Source organism: Myotis daubentonii, chromosome 18, assembly GCF_963259705.1.
Source record: "Myotis daubentonii chromosome 18, mMyoDau2.1, whole genome shotgun sequence".
Taxonomy (NCBI): domain Eukaryota; kingdom Metazoa; phylum Chordata; class Mammalia; order Chiroptera; family Vespertilionidae; genus Myotis; species Myotis daubentonii.
Genome location: NC_081857.1, coordinates 29,938,492 through 29,954,198, shown reverse-complemented (window position 1 = coordinate 29,954,198; position 15,707 = coordinate 29,938,492). Strand labels below are relative to the sequence as shown.

Below are 15,707 nucleotides of genomic sequence, written 5' to 3'. Positions count from 1 at the left end.
CCCTGGTTGGAAAAGCACTTCCTCCAGCTGGAGCCACCAAGGAGGCCTAGGGTAACCGCCAGGGCTCCCAAGATGCACGAGGGCCACCAACACCAGCGATCGGGGAGAGCGCGGTCATCCCTGTGGAGGTGCTGGAGAAGTTGGAAGGGGATAAGCTGGGGGCGAAGAAAGAAGGCAGAGATGAGCTCAGGGCCCCCAGAGAATGGAGTCTTTGTGTGGGCAGACAGATGAGGGACAAGGGGGTGATTGTGCGGGAGGGCCGGAAGTGCCGCACAAACTGGCATCACCACAGCCAGCACCGGATTCACCCCTCTCCTGCTCTGAGAACTCCCTGTGCCTCAAGGGACCGGTAGCAGACCTGGTCGGGGAAAGCCGTGTGTACCTGAAGGCTGCAGGAGATGGAAAGGCGGAAGGGAGGATGTATAGCCAGGGGAAAAGGAGAGGTATCCCCCACCGTTATCCCAGACCCAGAAAACAGGAGGCAGAAGAAAAAAAAAAAAAACAGAAGCAGCTTTTACTATATTTACATCCAACAAAACTTCGCAAGGAACAATCCTCATTGCACAGTCAGGGCCCTGGGGGGTGACGCACTTGTCCCCAGGTGGAGAGGACAAGAAGGATTAGGACTTAGAGGGGGCATCAGTACTTCCTGAGGAGACCCTGGGACTCCTCCAGTTCCCACCTCTGGAAATTTAAGGTGCTACAAAGCACTGCACCGTAGGACCCCATTCCCCTTCTCTTTTTCACCATCCATAATAACTTCATACGCAAGGGGGCTGTGGCTCCAGAATAAATAACTTAAAATAAAATACAAATGCTAAGGTAGAAAGGCATGGAGAGCCTTGGACTCCTTCAGCAATTCTAGCGAAGGGGGGCCATCCTTGATGGGGAATGATGACCCTCCCTCCCATTCAAGGCAAAGGCTCAGTGGCTCTGTATCTTTCCAGTTGTTTTTTAAAACAAAAACTTATAAAATGACCGGGGGTAGAGCAGACCTGTGGGTAACTGGAGGGGAGCTCCTAGTATAGGATGGGGAGAAACAGAGCTGTGCCAAATGTCCCCAGGCCTCCTCCAATGTCAGCATGAGCGCGTTGGGCAGGTGGGAGACAGCGAACTGTGACTTTTGGTAATACTGGGTCCCCCTTCCCGCTGTCCCCACTTGGAGCCTATGGCTGGGGCATGTCTCCTGGCCCGTTTCCCAACTCCTCTATGAAAGGAACAGGGAAGCAGATGATCGCTAGAATCCTTTCTCCTCCACCTCCCCACTCCAGGCTGGAGGGGGAAGCTTCAGGGTCCCTAGCATTCCAGAAATGCTCCGAAACATTTTCGGCAATCAAGGGCCTTCGGGGTGGGCATCTGTGCCCGCCGCTGCCTCAGCTCCTCCTTGCCCATGCTGCTGGCCAGCTTGTTAAAGGCAGACTTGTACCGCTTATCGAAGTGCACTAGGGAAGAGGTGGAAGGCAGGTCAATACATAAGGATTCCAACCTCCCACACCGGGCCCCAGATCCCTAAACTCTTCAGCCCCCTGCCTGCACCCTCACCTGCTTTCATGTGGTCCTTGCCCAAAGCAGCTATCGTCAGGAAATAGATCTCACGGTAGATGCCCCTGAGTGGAGGCAGAAGGGCATGAGTGAGAGAAAGGGGATACAGAGTCTGGTACAGGCCAGCCAACTTCCAGATGGGAGCCCCCATACCTCTGCAGGTGCAGGCCTGTAGGAGGGGGCCCTAAAATTTCTAGCAGGAGCCCTATAGCCTTGTGCACCTCGTCAAGACCAACATAACGCAGCACCGACTCCAGCAAATGCAGGCTCAGGGATGGAGGTACGGGGCCTGGCCATGCCACCCGCTGGGGGATCTGGCCTGGGTGAAAGAAAGGAAGGCAAGCAGGATTATTGAGTCCTCTGGGTGTGGAACCCACCCCTTCCCACCCTAGGCCAAATACCAGACTCACTGTGGACCCTCCAGAGCACATAGAGAGGGGGGCAGCTATTGGGGTCAGGGGTCAGAACATCCCACAGCAGGCGCACCTGCACAGAGGCTGGGTCAGGCACTAGACAAGGAGATGGGGCCTGCAGGAGGCCAAGAAAAAGGAGACAGTGAGGCTCATGGAGGATAGGACATGGGCAGACAATGTTCCAAGACACACGGGGACATCACAGGACATAGCCAAAGAGAAGAGGGAAAGGAACTCTCACCCCCGGGAGAACACAGGCTCTCTGAGAGCAAGGACTGTGGTCTGTAATCTGCTGTATCCCTGTGCCTAAACACTGTGCCTGTGCTCAATAAATATTGGTAAAAGGAGGAGACAAACATTAATGAACCGGTCTGGGCATTACACAGGGTGTCTAACAACAGCCCTGGCGGGGGAACACTCATGCCATTTTACAGATGAGAAAACCCAGGCTCAGTAGTGAAGTGAAAGGGTGGGAAGGAGGACCAAGTACTCCCGACTCCAAAGCATGTGCTCCTTCTGCAGTACCAAGGACACCGAGGGCTGAGACAGAGCCGAGGGCTGAGGCAGACACTCGGGAACAGGGAACCACCGGAGGGCACTGACCTGGGGGGGTGGGGGACCATTGCAGGAGGCGAGCACCAGGCATGGCAAAATACTGGGCAGGCGCAGCCTCTGGAAATACCACAGGAGGTTCCAGAAGATGATGGGGTGGGCAGCAGGCAGCTCAGGCAAGGCCAGCACTTCACTGCCCTCGTTCTCTACCAGCGACTCCAGCTCCTTACGCAGCACCAGGGGGCTCAGGTATGCCCACGCCCCACCCTCGACTCGCTGGGAGGCACCCTGTTGGGCACAAACGGGGAGGGCAGGGGAGGGCATGTGCCATGCCCCATCCTCAGAGCCATGCTTCCACGTGTCCAACAGCTTCTGGGATGCCCCTTGGCCTCAATGCCCATCTCTGGACAGGATCACCGGGGGCCCCCCACAGGGCAACACGCACCCATTCCTCAAGCCCCTTTGGCCCAGCCCTTACCCCCATGTGCCCGTTGCAGAGCTGGGGCTCATCCAGGGCAAGGCAGAGCCTGCGGTCACTGAGCACAGGGCCTGGGCCCCCTGGGACAGGAGCATCTTTGCTGCCGCTGGCACCAGCAGGGGCAGGCTTGGGGCTGGGGGCACTGCAGGGGAACAGCAGGAGGGTTCAGCACTTGGGCCTCCACCTCCCTCTCCCACCCGAAGCATCTGCCCTGCTTTGGCCACCTGGGTCGGGAATCAACAGTCTGGACACTGAGCAGGGGCACGAAGGGGCAAGCGCAGAAGGGGCAGGTGGTGTTGAGGTTGGAGTCGTCAGGTGCCCAGCCGGCCATAATCTCCTCATCGTATACCAGCGAGTCACAGGCACGGCACAGGGAGCAGCTGGACAGCAGAATCTGCAGGCAAGAAGACCCCAGGAAGCAAGCGCTGCTTGGCCTGAGGCTCCTTCCCCAGCCCCCCCCACCTCCGCATCCCAGCCCAGCCCCTGCCTTGACAGAGGGTGTGTGTGTGTGTGTGTGTGTGTGTGTGTGTGTGTGTGTGTGTGTGTTTGCGTGCGCGCGCGTGTCCCAGCACACCCGTGTGGGGGGTTATCCTCACTTCCAGGGAAGGTGGCTGGGAGGTCCCGGGGGTTTCGGTGAGGCGCTCTGAGGAACGGCGAAGGCTCAGGCTGCTGACAGAAGATTCTGAGAGGTCCCACTCACTGCCCAGAGAGGCTGAGCTCTACCACACGAGAAAGCATGGTCAGCCAGCCCCTGCCCCTCTTCGCCCAGGACGCTGACTCCCACCACCCCTCAGGGCCCTCTCGGGCTCTGTCCCATTAGCAGCCCCTCCCCAGCAGCCTCTGGGTGCGTAAGTGTCTACCTTCCCCTCGCTGGCTACCTCAGAGGCAGTGGATCCAGGGCGCTCCCGGGGGTGCAGAAGGCCATCCATGGGGCTGCGGTGGGCTGGGGGAGGCAGGTCGGGGGGCAGCTCAGGTGGGGGAATGCGAGAGACAGAGGAGCGGCGGCGGGAAGGAGTGAGCAGCTGTTGGAGGCGGGCACCCAGCCCTCGCCGGGGGGTGCTGCTCTCATCCTGATGCCCACTAGCCTTGGGCACACGCTCACTTAGCCCTTCCACGACTTCAGTGGACTGGGTACTCAGGGCGGAGCCCGAGTCCCCTGGGCTGCCTCCAGCTGCCAGGTCCTCCCCAGGCAGGCTCAGGTCTGAGAGGCTTCCATCATGCCAGGGCACAGGTGATGCCCGGGACTCCAGTACCCCCAAGGCCTCCATCACTGCAGGGCAGAGAAGAGTCAGGGAAGACGCAGCCCAGGCCCTCCTCCAGAGACTGAGTAAACACAGTTTCTGGCTGCACAAACTCTGGCACCACAACCCCTATCGTGACGGCATTCTGGGCAAGATTCCCTGAGTCTGCAGTCCCCACCACGGAGGGCCACCCCTCCATCCTGGCCCTAGACTTCCTCTCTCACTGGCAAGTGGTTAGCAAAGCTGACTGGGGTGTTCGTCAGTCAAGGGCACTCACTGTGGGCCACGCCAGCCTCCACCGTGGGTTGTGCCTCTCGGGCACTGCCCAGGCTGCCACTCTTCAACAGGCGCCCCTTGGGTGAGGCCAGGTCCCGCAGGCTGCGCCCAGCCCAAGTAGTCTGGCGCTGAAGGGGGCGGGTAGGGGAGGGGCGCTCCAGGCAGGGCTCTGTAAGACACAGGGAGGGCTGAAAGGCAGCCAGGTCGACACCCAGCCTTCTATTCCAAAACAGAACTCCTTGCACAGACCCGGGTTCGGAAGGTTCTTTGTAGAACTTCATCTCTTTTGTTACCAGCCAAGTGTAGTTTACCCATCCCCAGAACACCCAGTGCCAAACAACGGGCCAGTCCCAGCTCTCCCTGCCTGAGCCCCAAGCCCGTGTCTCCAACCCCTGCCTACCTGTCTGGGAGCTGCCTGCCTCCTGTGCTGCCGCCTGCTGCTGCTGCTGCTGCTGCTGCTGCTGCTGCTGCTGCTGCTGCCACCGTTCCTTCAAGGGCTGGCGGAACTGAGCAGCCCCCAGGACAATGTTCCGAAGCTTGGCCCAGCGCAGGCGCCCACCAGGTGTACCAGATGGCCACTTACTCTCCAGCACAGCCTGCCAAGCACAGTGCCCATCAAGATGGCCTACTTTCACACTGATCCCAGCCTGACACCTACTGCCTGTCCTGCATCCCAGGGACCGCCTTCCCCTCCAGGCGTGCCGCCCGGGACTGTTCTGCCAATGGCTCAACCAACCGGGAGAGGCAGTTGGCAGCGGCCACTACTGACAGGGGGGTCGTAGAGGAAGCCAGAAGCAGGGAGACAGTTTATTTCCAGACTCTGTTACTTCTAAACTATATGGCTTTGAAGAAATCATTTCACTCTTTGGTCATTAGTTTTCTCATCTAAAAAAACAGGAGGCAGTTTAGTGTCATGGTCAAGGGCCTGAATTCAGGAGACATCAATATGCTTGTGTTCATATCCCACTTCCCTAACTTACTCACTGTGGGACCTTAGACAAGTTACTAACTCGGCAACCTCATTACCTCGTCTGTAAGATGGCGATAATAATCCTTCCACCTCTTGGGACTATGGTGGAGATAAAATGATGTAAATCAGCGGTTCTCAACCTGTGGGTCGCGACCCCTTTGGCGGTCGAACGACCCTTTCACAGGGGTCGCCTAAGACCATCCTGCATATCAGATATTTACATGACGATTCATCACAGTAGCAACATGACAGTTATGAAGTAGCAACGAAAATAATGTTATGGTTGGGTCATAATATGAGGAACTGTATTTAAAGGGCCAGAAGGTTGAGAACCGCTGATGTCAATGTATCGCGGCACACCGGCTAACACTCAGCTTTAATTGGGTGGTAGCAGTACCTGCCTACCCTTGTCAGGGCTGTTGTGAATATCAAAGCAGCCAAGCATGCGAAAACCCAACGTAGGTGCTAAGACCCTACAGGAGCACATGGACAGCAAAGCTTACAGGACCTAGCTGGACTGTATGGGCCCAATCTCCAAGGAGAGGGGAGGGAAGCAGGTGCCAGGGAGCAGCCTCCTCCCCATGCACACACCTGGCACATGCCACTGTCCCACCGTAGCCCCAAACTTGGTACCTTGTTGTAGTAGCCGTAAGTGATCGTGTTGGGCACAATGCCTGCCTGCCGCATCTCCAGCATGACCCGCACAGACAGCACAGGCTGCCCATAGTGCGAGCACAGCTGCATCAGCACCCGGTAACACACCTGGGCCAGGGGAGGTACAGGATGAGGCGACTCACTCCCACCCCAAACCCTGAAGTCTCAGCAAGCACCTCTTCCAGCCTCCCCGGTTCTCACAGACTTCCCTGGCCCCTGGCAGCTCCCGGGGCTTCCTGAGAGCTGCCCACTGTTCCAGCTGAGCCGCCACCCTCCCGTTCCTGGTCATGCTCATTCATTCAGTGAATCTTACGAAGCACCCGGCAACTCCTCCAGGGCTTGTGCCAATGCCCCCCTTCTGCATTCCCAGCTCTCCAGTGAATCTCATCGTACCCAGGACGGCACAAGCACGCCTGGGACTGGGCACGGGCACCCACCTCATCGGGCAGCACCACCTTGTGGTGCTCCATCTGGCGCAGCACGTGGTAGGCCGTGTGCAGTGCCTGCACCCGGGAGGGCGCTGACTGCACGTAGGCAGGCAGACACAGGAACCAGAGCCCGTAGCAGTGCCCCAGCAGGCACCGGGCCCACAGCTCAGGCACCGCCGCAGACTTCTGCGCCATCCGCTGTGCGACCTTCATCTCCTAGATGGGGTAGGGGACAACGGCAGGGCAGGGCAGGTCTTAACATGCTGTGGGAGAAGCAGCCCCCTCCCTGAGGAAGGGGCTGTGATTGGAGGAGGGAGGGGGGCTGCTGCACACACAGGCTTCAGCCCCCAGAGCCCTGGGCAGAGGGGCCAAGCCCCTGAGGATGGGCAGATGCCCTGGAAGAGGCAACACACCCCCGGTTCCCAGAGTGCTCAGAAGATGAAGACGGTAACAACACCAAATGTTTTCTGGGCCAGGCACACGTAACCCTCCTGACAACCTGACGGCATAGGTACTATTATGCCCATTTTACGGATGAAGACGCTGAAGCGACAGCCCTTGGCTGAGCCTGAGCCCTTGCCTCTGAGGGGCACCTGCTGGTTACCTGTTTGGTACGGCGAGGAGCAGGACTGCTCGGGGCACTCCGGGCCGGGCCGGGCACAGGCAGAGCCCCAGTTTGCTCCTGGGGAGATTCAAACAGCTCAGCCCGTAGCTCTGGAAATCCATCGTAGCTGGAGGGGCAGAGAGGCAACGTCGGGGCAGTCAGCACTCAGCTAGCCCGTGTGGCCTTGGAACCGGCGAGGGCGCCAGGGGCGCTCACCAGTACTGGGGAGTGGGTTCGCTGCCCTCGGGCACCGGGGGCTCCTCGGGAGGCGTGATGAAGACAGTGAGCTCACTTCCCGACAGCTCCTCCAGCTCCACCAAGGGCGTCGCCTCGGGCTTCTCCTGCTCTGGGTGGACCTGGGACAGGACGGTAAGAGAGTGAGCATCAAGGGCGTGTGGAGCAGAGCCGGCGTGTCCGGAAGGTGGCAGGTGGCGTCGCCCAGGAAAGCACACCCCGGGGGAAGGAGCAAGTGCGCTGAGACCTCACCGAGGTCCTGAGATACAGCGGGGGGGGGGGGGGGGGGGATGGCGTCAGGAATGGAAAGATGGGGTACATATAAGCCACCATGTGTGGTGACACGGGCTCTGCACTGAGTAACTCCAGGGGCGCCATCACCGTCACAGACAAGATACAGAGCTGTGTGTATGGTGGTCCTGGGGTAACAGAGACAGCCAGGAGGACAGCAGAGGGCAATGGGCACGAAGAGAAGGGACAGTGCTCAAAACCTTATCAACGCAAGAGTCAAAGAATTCGAGGGCAGCGTGCCGGGCAGAGCCAAAGGAGCATTCCTCGATGAACTGCGAGAACATCTGCGTGTGCAGCAGCTGCGAGTACAGCTTGTGGCTGGAGCGTTCCCGGGACTTGAGGAAACCTGAGGGCATGAGAACGGGGCGGGGGGCGGGGGGGGAGATTACCAGGCTTCCTACCGCGGCCACGCCCCTCGTCAGCCCCTCTCCTGGTCCCCTGCCCAGCGAAGCTGCCATCTCTTTGGCCCCTCTGACACTACCCCACACTCCAAGCGGACTGGTTCAGCTCCCCAGCACCATGGCCCCTTTTGTCTGTCTGTACTCCCTCCCTCTCTCTGGGGCTTCCCCAAAGCAGTGTCCCTGAAGAGAGATCTGCCCATGGGGGCGGCTCACCCCAAAAACAAGGCCCCAGAGGGCAGGGCCACAGCCGGTTCCGCTTTGTGCCCTTACTCCCTCCAAGCCCAAAAGAGTGTACGGCTCAAAGCTGGTGCCCATAAAGATGTCTGCTGAGCCCTGGCCGGTTTGGCTCAGCGGATAGAGCGTCGGCCTGCGGACTCAAGGGTCCCAGGTTCGATTCCGGCCAAGGCCATGTACCTTGGTTGCGGGCACATCCCCAGTAGGGGGCGTGCAGGAGGCAGCTGATCTATATTTCTCTCTCATGGATGTTTCCAACTCTCTATCCCTCTCTCTTCCTCTCTGTAAAAAATCAATAAAATATATCTTTTTAAAAAATGTCTGCTGAGTGAAGGAACAAGCCACTGAGTGGTCCCCAGTCCCCCAGCTTCCCGTGATGCCCTTCCCAAGCTCTTTACCCTGCAGGTAGAAGAGGTTGTCGACATCGCGCGCCCCCTCAGAGGGCGCCTTGGTGAGTGGACGCAGGAAGTCCCGGTAGCCCTTGAGCAGGCAGGCCATGAAGCGGAGAAAGGCCCCCTGGACTTCGCGCTCCAGCCGGTCCCGGCGGCCACACACGGCCTCGTAGTCTGTCAGCAGGAACTCCAGGGATGCCTCCTCCTCGGGCCCGGTGTATGCTGGGGACCAGGGTGGCCGGAGACTGAGAGCCAGCCCCTGAAGGGCCAGTCCCAACCCTGCTCGGCACGCAGGTCTCCACCACGGCCTGGCCACCGCCAGCTGTTAAATGACTTTGCACCAATATTGACTGAAGAGTTACCCCGAGGCAAGTTTCAAGCCTCCCCGATGACCAGCTCGTCCTTCTCAATACATTCAGGCACACTAATATTATATATTCCTCCCTCCTGCTTATATTTCCCTCACTTCCACCCAATGAAATCCTAGCTCCTCTAACCTCCTCAGGTAAGGTCTGGCTCTCCACAGGCCTCCCCAAACTGGGGGTTTAAGGTCAATGACAGTTTCCAGCCTCCCCCCGCCAGGCTTCTCACTCTGATCCAGCTGCTGATGCAGGGTTGTCAGTGTAGCCAGCAGAACCTTGTAGGGTCTGCGGGGCAGGGTCCGCGGGGTGAGGGGCTTCTTCTCCTCCGTCCTATGAGAGAATCAGAAGGAAGAAAAGGCCATGGGGCTCGCTGCCAGCCCCCCCGGTTTTTGCCTGAGGCTCCTTTTACATATCGGTGGCACGCCATACACCTGCCCGCATGCTCCTCCCCGCAGCCCCTGGACGAGACCGGCCATCTTACTGGAAGAGGGTGTTGGTGTCCAGATCAACACAGATGACATCAGAAGGTGGGTCGTGCAGATCGAAGTAGCTGGAGTGGATGCCCACAATGAAGGGCACGGGGGCGCTCAGCACGTCAGCCAGCGCCAGCGGGCACAGGGGAATGTAGGGGCACTGCCAGTGCAGCGGGAAGATCATCTGAAGCACCAGGGAGTGAGGAGCAGTGAGCAGGGGGGTAGGGGTGGGGGGGTGGGGCAGTGGTGAGGGCGGGAGGGTCACTGGCTTTTGGGGGGGGCCTGTTGAGAAACTTGAAGGTGGGCTCTGAAGAAAAGCCCCTGATGGAAGCTGTATGCCCCTGCAGACTGTGCCAAAGGAGAAGACTGAGGAGCCCTCCCCAGGGAAGAGTCCGGGACGGGGTGGGGTCACCTGAAAGAACACCCTGGGGAAGGGAGGGCACTCACAGAGACGAGGGCCTCACAGACGCTGGTGAGCAGGTCCGGCCGCAGCGAGTGGACTAGGAGTTTGTGCTCTGTGAGCACAGCCAGCAGCAACGTGACGGCCAGCTCAGGGCCCAGGTTCTGCAGCAGCTGCAGGAAGCTGGCACCACTGTGGGTCACACCAAAGTCGGGGGGCAAGTCACCAGGAGGCCCTGGAGACCCTTTCCTAGTCCCTGGGCACCGACACCGCCTGGGCCCAGCCTGCACAGACCTCAACAGCTGTGCCCACCTGCCTGGCACCTACCATGTCCTTGGTCCTCAACCCTCTCCCCCAACTTGGGCACATACCTGAGGGGCAGGGGTGAGGATACAGGCTGGCAGAGGAGCAGGTTGTCGTAGGGAGACATCTGGGAGGCAGAAGAGCCATGGGTCAGGATAACGGAGGCTGGCCCCTGCCAGGTGCCCACCTCCCGCCCAGCCCCAGCCCGGCCTCAGCCCTCACCTGCACCAGGATGCGGGGTCTCTGTGGGGAAGGGAAGGGGACGTTGTGAATGAAGTGGGAGATGTGCCTGGGGAAAGAGGTGTGCGGGTCAGAGACGGATTCCCCAGTCTACCTGTATCCTACCATCACATTCACTCTCCTCAGCCACCTGGCCCCAGAACTTTATTCCTCCCTGACCTCGCCTTGAGCCTGCGTCAGCCATCAGAGCAGCCAATATACAGGGTGTCCCCCCAAAATGTACACACACTTTAACAGCTGATGGCTCCGTTTTGAAATTAAATGTATTTTAATGAGCACTGCCTTTTATAATGATTCGAAGTGTGTGTATACCTGTTTGGGACACCCTATGTATAGAATCCAGGCAAGCCCCTTAGCTAGCAAGTGTAGACTGGACTTCAGCCCCCTCTCCCCCTTAGCCAGTGGCACTTTGGCAATGTATACAACCACACAGGACAGCCCTGTCCCCCACTTCTCTGCCCACCTCCCGCACACACACCCCCAGTCCGCTCCATCCTAATCTCTTCCATCTCTCCTGGCCTCCTGATCCCCTCAGACTCCCTCCCAGGGTCAGGGGAGCCATGCTCACGCTTCCAAGGGCAGGCGGTGGGGGCCTGAGACGGAGTAGCGGTAAAGGAAGGTGAGGAAGGCGCGGAAGGCAGAGAAGGCAGGCCAGCGGGACAGCACGGCGATGGCGCGCCGGCTGCGCACCGCGCGGCCCCCAAGCGGCCGGCCTCGCTCCACCGCGCTCAGCAGGCCCAGGGCCCGTGACTGCCGCTCCGACAGCCTGGCCCTCGGGAACGCCTCGTAGAACTGCAGGGCCGCACCGTACACCTGGCGGGGCCAGAGGGGCAGTCAGATGGGCCCTGCGCGGCCCAGACCCCCTCCCCCACTCCACACACCCACCTTATTACCAGCTGCACCCGTCAACACGAAGGTGGAGAAGACAGGCACCGGGTACTTGGTCTCGGCCGGCCAGCACTCGATAGTGGCCCCCATGGGTAGGCAGAAGACGGGCACCGACTCGGGCAGCGGAAATGTCTCATTGTCCTCCTCTGGGTAGCGGCCCAGCAGCTCTGCACCCAGGACGGGGGGGGGGGGTCACCCAAAAGGAGGGTATATCAGGCTCCAGGGGAAGGAACCGGGGGGATCCCAGGGAAGGGCCAAATGGTGAAGGGGAGTTCCAGGCACAATGAAAGTGACAGCCAAGAGGCGCCAGGGCAGAGGGACATGGAGGGCCAAGGGGTTAGAGAGGGGCTACAGGGCAACTCACCTGCCTCATACACAAGCGTGTTGGCCTTGGCCAGGCCCACCTTGTAGCACAGGTACACTGCTGGGCCCCACTGCCCAAGAAACAGCAAGAGACAAGCAGATACACAGGTTTCTGGGGTCCACTTCCTCCACCACCCCTAAGCGGTCTTTCGTCTTTAGAATTCCCACTAATCCCGGTCCCCCAAGACCAGAGTCCACCCTGGGCCCACGCCTGCCATGAGAGGCCTTAGGCTGCGCATGCCCTTGGCGCCCAGTGTCCACACCCCCATGCTGAGGGGGGGGACAGGTTTCAGCCCTGGGCCCGAGCCCCACTCACCATGCCCGGGTTGAGGTTGCGGGGCAGCCGGCAGTAAGTATGAGGAGTGCCCTCACCCTTGCTGGGCAGCACCAGGCAGAGGTCAGTGATGCCCAAGGCATGCAGCCCTGCCCCCTCTGCTGCCCGCCGGTAAGTGAGGTAGGTGCGGGGGTGCCCAGGGCCTGCAGGGGCCAGGTTGGCGGAGTGGCTGTAGGGTGTCGTGTCTAGTACTTGGAAACCAGGCTTGGGACGTTCCTTCCCCTCATACAACACCCTTGGCACAGAGAACAGAGAGAGATGTCGAGCAGGGGCAGAGGAGAAAGACCCCGTCCTGCCAGATCCGCCTACGCAGGCCTACCTATCTGCTGTGCACCCTCAGCCTCACGAACTGCGACCCCAGGGCTCACTTACTGCTGACCTCTGCCCCCAAGAATCCCATGCCCCTCTTCTGCCCTTGTCTCTACTTCTCCATCAGCAGCAACCCCTCCAGCTTCCCATGGCTCTCCTAGTCATTAATAAATGCTATGAAAAAAGTTACCATTTACGGCCTCTGTGCTAGTCCCTTCCATGGATGATCTCATTTAATCTTCCCCACCACCTTATGAGGAGGTACAATTTCCCCCACTTTATCCACCAGGAAACAGGCCCAGAGGGGCTCAAACCCTGCCCAACATCCCACAGCTGGCAAGTAGCAACATGACTACAAGAACCCAGATCGGTGTGAGGATTAAGTGAATAAACACTCAGTCCCTTCTCTCCGGCCCCTAGCCAGCCCACTGTCCTCCCGTTCCCATCGCCTATCCCTCATCCCATACCCCTGCGTCTCCCGGCCTCACCCCACAGCCCCTCCCAGCCTCCCCTGGTGCCAGCACGGGGAGGGGCACACACCCGAGCTCCACGAGGGGCGGCTTGTCACGGCCCCTGCGGTAGCAGATGACAGGCTGAGTTCCACTCAGGAGCCCAGCACTGAGTTCCAAGGGGTGGCCCCCCACGGAGGCCTGGATGCAGGTGTAGCCCTGGGGCACCTCCTCGCCCAGCGCCCGAGCGATGACTGCCACGTCGGTGATGGGCTCAGCCGGCCGGGGCGGGCGCAGGGGCCCACTGGGCTCAGGAACCCGGGTCTCCTCGGGAATGGGTGCTCCGCTCCCCGCAAGCCCGGCGATCACGAAGTAATCCACCAGCCGGGGGGGCCGCTCCTCGGCCATGGCCCCCCCCTCACTCACTGCATCTGCAATGGTCAAGGCAGGCTGGTGTTGCCATGGCAACCAGGGTGCCCCCCCCCTCCCCCTTGCTTCCCTCCTCTTCCTAGTCCCTCCAAGGAAAGGCAGGATCAGCGGCCAGCCAATCCTGAACTCTCCCGCCTATGACATCACCAGGCCTTCAGAGCCCTGCCACAGCTTCTTAAAGAGACCAGGACCCTCTCTTATGGTCCTAGCCCTCTCCCTGAAGGACCCAAACTCCACTCCACCACACACCTGTTCCCTTTTAAAGCCCCCTCCCCTCCTCACCCCCCACCCACACAGAGTTATAGTAGGTCCGTCTTTCCTGCAGTGGCCTGCAATGACATCATTAATTTTGGCCATGACATCATGCCAACCTTACAGGTTTTTTAAGGGTTTTTGAACTTTTCAACTCTAGTTATGACATCCTAAGAACTACACGAGCCAGTTAATGTTCTTAAAGAACCCACCTCTAGATTTTGGGAGCACCCAAGTGTCCACAAAACCCAAGCTTTAGTGTCCTTTCACCAGACTCAACTGTCCTTTTTTCTCACCTAATTCCACTAAACCAGCGGTTCTCAACCTGTGGGTCGCGACCCCTTTGGGGGTCCAACGACCCTTTCACAGGGGTCGCCTAAGACCATCCTGCATATCAGATATTTACATGACGATTCATCACAGTAGCAACATGACAGTGATGAAGTAGCAACGAAAATAATTTTATGGTTGGGTCACAACATGAGGAACTGTATTTAAAGGGCCAGAAGGTTGAGAACCACTGCAACTGACAAAAAAACCAACAACCAACAACCAAAACAACAGTGCCCGCCCACCTCCAGGGTCCTCGGGTCATCCCGTGAGGACAAAGGCGGCTGTGGGAAACAGTCCCGGCCACCCCATGTCCTCCTCCAGGGAGCCCCGCGATAGGCCCACAACAGGTCCTCAGTCACTGAGTTCTCACCTGCCTCCATGGCCAACCCGAGAGTGGGAGCCTAAGGGCCCTGGGGAGCCCCAGGTGCAGAAGCTAGGAAAGAGCTTGATGGGTGGCGTGCAGCGGAGGACAGGAGGAACGGGGGCGCTTCAGAGGGGAAGGGAGGTGACTTCCTGGAACAGTGGAGGGGAAGCTGTAGCTCAGCCCAGCTCAGCGGAAGTCAGCCTATGGGTGTGTGTTGGGGGGCGGGGGGTACCATTGAAGGCGCCAACGCAGCATCATGCCAAGTGTAACCTCAGACGAAAGGACCCCAGTTCAGCATGGCCCCAGGATGGACAGTCCTACTTAACCTCAGAGAACTTCAAGGAGCAAGGGGATCTCAGAAGCCAGGTTGGCCTTCTCCTCAGTATGGCTTCTGGACTCACACACACCTCCAGCTAAATTTAGCCTCCATGTCTGGAAGGTGAAGCCAGGAGTCAGCGTCAGCCTCCTAATTTAGCTCTGGGGCACAACCGCATCCCTCACCCTCTGCAGGCGAAAGGGCGCCCTATGCCCCAGGCAGCAGGCAGGAGCCCTTAGTGGGCCGAGTGGGTGGCCCCGACCCGCAGGACCTGCTCACCAGAGCCTCCGTCACCCAGCCAGGGAGACACCCTGCACAAGGCAGCCCTTGCTGCCTGGGGAAGGCGAGGGGCGCGGGCACCACTCGGGGTCCCCACGCCCACAAACCAGGCGATGGGGAGGTCGGGCCGGGGCGGCGGGCGGGCGCGTGGAGCAGGAGACTGCCTACCGAGGAAGGGCCGGGGCACCGGGGACCGGGGCAGGTGCGCCAGTCGCGGGGGACATGACAGCAGCAGCGCCGCGTGACCTGAGCCAGAGGGAGGGGTGCCCTGGCTGAGGACCCGCAGGAGCAAGGGGGTGCAGGGCACCGGGCGCAGCTAGCGAACTCCCCTCCACTTTCACTTCCCCAGGAGAGAGGAACCGGAACCAGATGTGCCACGCCAGAGAACAGCTGGGGGACCTCCTCCCGCCCGGCACCCCCTCCCTTCCTTCCCCGCCCGCCACCCCGCCCGGTCCGGCCCCTACCTGCCTGCCCTGCGACTCCCTGGCCGGCCGGCCCGCTGCGGGCGGCAGGGAGAGTGGGCTGGCGGGCCGGCGGGCGGGCGGTGGACGGTGCGCTACCCGGCCCCGGACATGGCGCACCGACTTGGGCGCCACTCCCTCCCGGGAGGCCAGGGAAGGAAGGAGAGGCAGCCGAGGGCGCCGGGGCGCTGGGCGCGGTGGAGGGAGATCCCGGCGGTGCCTACGTTCCCCGTGCGCTGCGCCACGCAGGGACTGTGCTGCCCTGCAGCTCACTTGGGCGTGCGCTCCTCCGGGCTCCCGCTGGCTGGAGGCGGGGTGCTCCTCCGAGTGTCCCGCTTTCTCCGCTCCCCCTCACCCCCACGGGGACTGTGGGCGCAGCTGCTCCCCCCACGCCCTCCCGGGCCTGTGGCCGTGACCCTGGCGGCGCCTGCCCAGCGCCTGC

The 15,707-nt window shown here is 60.3% G+C and overlaps 1 protein-coding gene across 5 annotated transcripts; it reads right to left on the bottom strand.

The window, feature by feature from the left end:
* Positions 1–494: 494 nt before the first annotated feature.
* DENND4B (DENN domain containing 4B) lies at positions 495–15,618 on the bottom strand. Of its 5 annotated transcripts, none has more exons than XM_059674867.1 (28): positions 15,269–15,618; positions 12,923–13,262; positions 12,056–12,308; positions 11,741–11,810; positions 11,374–11,543; positions 11,057–11,301; positions 10,471–10,537; positions 10,317–10,375; positions 9,993–10,137; positions 9,554–9,729; positions 9,302–9,402; positions 8,717–8,932; positions 7,884–8,029; positions 7,375–7,514; positions 7,159–7,285; positions 6,564–6,770; positions 6,106–6,234; positions 4,903–5,098; positions 4,504–4,671; positions 3,864–4,255; positions 3,582–3,704; positions 3,210–3,379; positions 2,986–3,127; positions 2,559–2,795; positions 1,953–2,070; positions 1,696–1,861; positions 1,543–1,607; positions 495–1,442 (listed from the first exon to the last, which is right to left on the bottom strand). In XM_059674867.1, the coding sequence occupies exons 2-28, from the start codon at positions 13,237–13,239 to the stop codon at positions 1,297–1,299; spliced, it is 4,491 nt and encodes a 1,496-aa protein (XP_059530850.1). In that variant the 5' UTR covers positions 13,240–13,262; positions 15,269–15,618; the 3' UTR covers positions 495–1,296. The 5 variants fall into 5 exon arrangements, with proteins under 5 accessions (XP_059530850.1, XP_059530852.1, XP_059530853.1 ...); XM_059674869.1 differs by lacking the exon at positions 15,269–15,618 and adding an exon at positions 14,216–14,576 and having other exon boundaries at positions 1,953–2,028; XM_059674870.1 differs by lacking the exon at positions 15,269–15,618 and adding an exon at positions 14,216–14,575 and having other exon boundaries at positions 3,864–3,928.
* Between the last annotated feature and the right edge of the window lie 89 nt (positions 15,619–15,707).

What these genes read in the sequence shown, in the direction of transcription:
- DENND4B (XM_059674866.1), bottom strand. An exon ending in TCCTCACCCCTGCCCCTCAG is followed by an intron (nt 10,138 to 10,316) that starts GTATGTGCCCAA and finishes TGTGACCCACAG; the next exon opens with TGGTGCCAGCTTCCTGCAGC. An exon ending in ATGGTCCCCCACCCCCCCAG is followed by an intron (nt 2,071 to 2,558) that starts GTCAGTGCCCTC and finishes GGCCTCCTGCAG; the next exon opens with GCCCCATCTCCTTGTCTAGT.